We start from the raw sequence: 5,482 nt of genomic DNA on the forward strand, positions 1-5,482 counted from the left end.
AACTCCCGAATAGGTGATCTATGGTTTCTTCATTTCCTCTACATAGAAGACAACTCGCATCCGGGATGCTCATATACTTGCTGATACGATCACGAGTGATGAGTCTTTCCCAGAAGGCGAGCCATAGGATGAACTGGTGTCTAGGGATAATCTTCGTTGACCATACAAGAGAAGCCCATTCTACTTTTTGCGCTTTTTCCCGGGTTACCTCCCATATTTTCTTCGATTCCAGCTTCCCATTGTCCTCAATTTTCCATTCATGAATATCCGGTCTATTGTGTAGTTGTATTTTACTTATATGATCAAGTATCCTCTGTCCTTCTGAATTTCTTCTTAGGAGTGAGTCCCAATTCCCGTCTTTAATGTCTCTGATTTTCGCTTTTGTGCAGTCCTTTCTGATGCGGGTATTTTGAAACTCCTCCTTGTGGATGATAGACTAGTTTTCGAACCAGGGGTCGTGCCAGAATAGAGTGCATTTCCCATCCCCTAGTCGGATATCATAAACATCTGGAATATCACTTCTTAGTTTAAAAATCTTTTTTAAAGACCAGCTCATACCTTCATTCATTTTACAGGTCCAGATGTTGATTTCATATTTCATAAACCTCGTATGCACTCATTTGATCCATAGTGACTCCTGATTGCGCTCAAAATCCCACAGATGCTTGAAGGTCCATAGTGAGTCTACTTTTAGGTTAAGTAAAAATATAGTTGATACATTTAGAAGCAGTTTGAGTCTTAAAATGGTTAAACATTGGTTTGCATAAATTATTGACTAAAATATAATAAAATTGAACTTATAAAAATATCCTATAGATGATGATGTACATGAATTGTTTATGAAAATTGCAAAGAATGAAAAAGAGTGATTTTTCATTAATTAAGTCTAAATTAACAAATATTTATTATTAATATTATTACCTAACTAGAATTGTTATCCATTCATATAATAAATTTACAAATATAAATATGATTAAAGATCGTTCTACATTTCACTCTCTTGCCTTCATTTTAGTCTAACTTGAAGACTATACTTATGTTTATTCTTGTTAACTTCAATTTTTTTAGCTAACTTTAATTTTTAACATTTGCTAGTTTTTACAAATGTTGGATTTTAAAACAAATATTTTAATTATGATAAATATTTTTTTAGTTTTGTGTAACATTTATGTAGTAATTATATTAAATTGATTTTTTAAGTTAATATGTTTTTTAGGTATCAAAGGTATAATACCGACACCGTATCGAAATTAAGGTATACCGAAATTAAGGTAAGGTAAATGTATGAATTTTTTGTATACCGAAATTAAGGTATACCAAAATCAAGGTATGCCGAAATCAAGTTAAGGTAAAGATATGAATTTTTTGTATACCAAAATTTCCAGTAAATTATAAGATATAGATAAAATATTAAGTTATATCATACCGACCCACCCCTAGTCATTTCTAATGAGCTCTTTATTTGACTTTTCATTTGTAATTTTGTGATCTTATTTTGATATCTAGTTTAATATTAATTTGATTAAGTTACACCAAACATTATCATAAATTATTTTATATTAGTTAATTTATTACCAAGGTATACTTGATTTCTCCATAACATGAATTAAAAAATAAAATCTCACTACTCTTTAAAACAATAAAATTGTTAATTGTGTTAATGACCAGCTAGATACTAACACCTAATTGGTTAATCAAAAATATTATTATCAAGAAATGAGAAAAAACAAGAGGATGAAGATAAATGAAATCACGAAAGTCAATTGAATAATGTTTTATTTGTTTTCCTTTTTCTGGAAATTTATTAACTGATTATGAATCAATCTACTCATCCATGGGAGACTTACAAATACCATTTTTTTCTATTATAGTTACAATCTAAAGTTGGATGGCATTAGCAAAAGAAATACAATTCTTCACTTTTTACATTTTATGTGTCGGGTAAGATAAATTTACTGGTTAAACTGTTTTTATTTTTAATAAATAAAATTTAATTCTTATCTATTTTTAATAAAGATATACATGTATAAAATAATTTGTAAAGGAATACAATTGGTTATTCTATTCATTCCAAAATGTAAACTATATACAAGATTATAACCTTCAGATCCAATAATCTAAAAATCTCCAATATATTAATTAGGTCAACCATATATAGAACCCTCAAGATAACTATTAATTGATTACATTTATTAAACCCTCGCAATCGAAGCAAGTGAGCGATGTATGTTGAGATTTGATCGAAATTCTTCAAAAGAACTCTCGGAAGCCCCTTCTTGAAAATATCTGTAAGTTGAAATCGAGACATGACATGAAGAACTCGAACCTAACTACATGAGACCTTCTCACGAGCAAAATAACTGTCCATCTCAATGTGCTTGGTCCGTTGGTGCTGAACAATATTACTAAAGAGGTAAATTGTTATCATATTATCACAGTAAACAAGAATAGCGATGGGAACCAAGCAATGAAGTTCTAGAAGTAAATTCTATAGCCAATAAGTTTCCAAAACCGCATTCGCAACCGCCCAATACTTAGTCTTGGCACTAGAATGGGACAAAGTGGTTTGGCGCTTAGCCGGCCAAGATATTAGATTATCTCCCAAGAAGACACAATATTTAGACGTCGAACAACGTGTGTCCGGGCACCTACCTGAGTCAACATTAGTGTAAGCCTAGAGGGATGTAATAGAGGATGGAGATAAATGAAGGCCAAAATCAAGAGTTCCTTAAATATAATGTATAATTCTCTTTAGGACTCCATGTGTACCCCCGTGAATCATGAATAAAGAGACAAACATGTTAAACCGCATATGTGATATCAGGAAAAGAAAATGTCAAATATTCTAGAGCACTACCCAGACTATGGTACAAAGAAGAAGCTGACACAGGAGAAGAGACTAAATTTCCAAGTTTCGGTGTGGTATCAACCGGCGTAGTCGATGACTAGATGACATATCCAAACGGTCTACAATTTCAGACGCATACTTTATTGAGGGAGGAACATACCATTTATGTGAGGTCTTAACGAAATGCCCAAAAAATAATACAAGGGACCCAAATCCTTCAAAGAAAATTCAGTACTCAAGTTGGAGAGGAAGAATTAGCAGAGATAGTTAGAGGATGTCGTCAATATTATATCATCATCATACAATAACAAATATGCCTTGTGCTCACCCAAGCAAAACACAAACTATGAGTGATCTGAAACAATCTAGAAAAATTAAGTGTGGACACAAAATACGTAATAAATTTATTCCAAACTAGAGGAGCCAACGTCAAACCATACAATGATTTCTTCAAACGAAAGACATGATAAGGAAATGAGGATCACTAAACTGAAGGGGCTGATGCATGTATACAACATCATCAAGATTGCCATGGAGAAAAACATTATTTATATGAAGTTGGTGAATTGACCATTTTTTTGTTAGGGCAAGATTGAGGACCAACCGAATACTAGCTAGTTTAACAACATCACTGAAAATCTTCCCACAATTAATGCCAACCTATTGAGTTTTTCTATCAACTATAAGAATATCATGTTTAATGCTTGAAATGAAATAAGACTAGATATTACCTTCTTGAAATGTAATGTGGGACGTTGCATCCGTGTCCAAGTACCATGTTGGATCTGGAGACATAATACGAAGGGTCTTACATGGCCTCTTCAATGTCCGTCAGAGTTAGTGGAGACTAAGCCATGTATTTTTGCGGACGTGGGCCAAGGAAATCTGAATGCTATTGTGGCATCGACGAACGAGAACTGGAAGGAGGTCTCTTCCGTTGAGTCGTTGGATTCAGGCATGGAGGAGAAGCCCATGGCCACTACTAAGATAATGATGGTGGTCCTGAATGACCAACCCATTCTTGTGGCTAAGGACAAGGAGGCTGACTTTGGAATTGGTACTAGGACTATTCTAATCGACGACCATGACGAGAGTCCTTATTTTTGTCTTTTTTCGAGATCCCCATGATGACATATGATGTGACCCATTCGTCCCATACGCGTCTTCCTCCGATATCAACATGGATTGCGCTTGGTAGAACTCAGGCAAATCATTATTATGCCAGAGTAACGTCACCACTACATTGTACGCCTCCGGAAGTCCTACGACCAACTTCATTACGAGGTGGTAGTTCAAGACCGGGCTACCGAAGCCCTGGAACTGATTGACTATTAATTTAAGATGTTGACAATAATCCAAGACCCCGAAAAAATCTGCCATGATGGTGATGGAAAACTCTTTCTCGAGGGAAACTGCACTAGAATGACGGTTATACTTAAAAACCCCATGTAGTTGTGTCCAAGCGTACTCAGCTATTGAGTCTAGTTCCAAGATCGTGTGAAATAGATCTTATGAGATTGTGGCATAGATCCACTGAAGGATACTGACATCGAGAGTTAAACACATATCTTTCTCTTTATCCGTTGATGGTAGTGGTAGAATAGAGACCAACAGGATGATGTGATGAAGGACCCGATGAGAATGGGTATGATTCTTGAACAACTCCTCCCATGTCGTGTATTGAATATTTTCCAACTCAAGAATAATAGAGTCATGATTCTTGATGTTGTAAATGATAAGGGTCGGGTGAAATTCTTGTTTGTTACTCGTCATCGAAAAAGAAGAGCCATTGAAGAGAAGATGAATTGTTAGGATACAACATAAAAGAGTAATTGAAAAGAAGATAGTAGAAAATGGACCATATACTAGGGCGCAGTGGAAGAGAGATGAGAGAAGAGAGAAACCTAGAACTTTGATACCATAAAAGAATACATTCTATTCATTAAAAAATATAAACTATATACAAGATTATAATCTTGATATCCACTAATCTATAGATATTTAATATATTAATTAGGCCAACTAGTAAACTCAATATAACTTTTAATTGATTACATTTATTAATGTGTATGTTGATAAATAAAATAAATAATATCGAAAAATAAAAATAACAAACCAAAAGATGTATAAAATAATATTCAATTAAAAAGATTCAATATTATAAATCTAACTTATTTGAGTTTCAAGACAATAATAAAGGAGATTTAGCAAAATAATCGAACATATAAATTATGTTAAAATAATCCCAACCAATTTGTAGCTATGAGTGGAAAAATAAATGGAGGATGTAAAAATCAGCTCAAAAACATTATTTACTAGTAGCTCTCATACCCGAGATATGATCACCAACATGATAGGGAAATAATAAAGGAGATTTATCAAAATAATGGAACATATAAATTATGTCAAAACAATCCCAACCAATATGTAGCTATGAGTGGAAAAATAAATCCGCGAATGTAAAAATCAACTCAAAATATTATTTACTAGTAGCTCTCAGATGCGAGATATGATCACAACCATAATAGGAGGATTGGGTACTCAAATTTAAATTTTGTCGCCTTTAAATGGTAAATATATTTTTTTAATTTTTTTAATTTAATATTTTTTGAGAATTAATAATTATAAATTTTA

The 5,482-nt window shown here is 33.0% G+C and overlaps 1 protein-coding gene across 1 annotated transcript; it reads right to left on the minus strand.

Moving 5' to 3' along the window:
• Positions 1–3,919: 3,919 nt before the first annotated feature.
• Positions 3,920–4,520, minus strand: LOC124909542. The gene is made up of 2 exons (XM_047450216.1): positions 4,457–4,520; positions 3,920–4,356 (listed from the first exon to the last, which is right to left on the minus strand). Exons 1-2 carry the CDS (start codon positions 4,518–4,520, stop codon positions 3,920–3,922), a joined length of 501 nt encoding a protein of 166 aa, XP_047306172.1.
• Between the last annotated feature and the right edge of the window lie 962 nt (positions 4,521–5,482).

The sequence above is a fragment of the Impatiens glandulifera genome, chromosome 1 (assembly GCF_907164915.1).
Source record: "Impatiens glandulifera chromosome 1, dImpGla2.1, whole genome shotgun sequence".
Taxonomy (NCBI): Eukaryota; Viridiplantae; Streptophyta; class Magnoliopsida; order Ericales; family Balsaminaceae; genus Impatiens; species Impatiens glandulifera.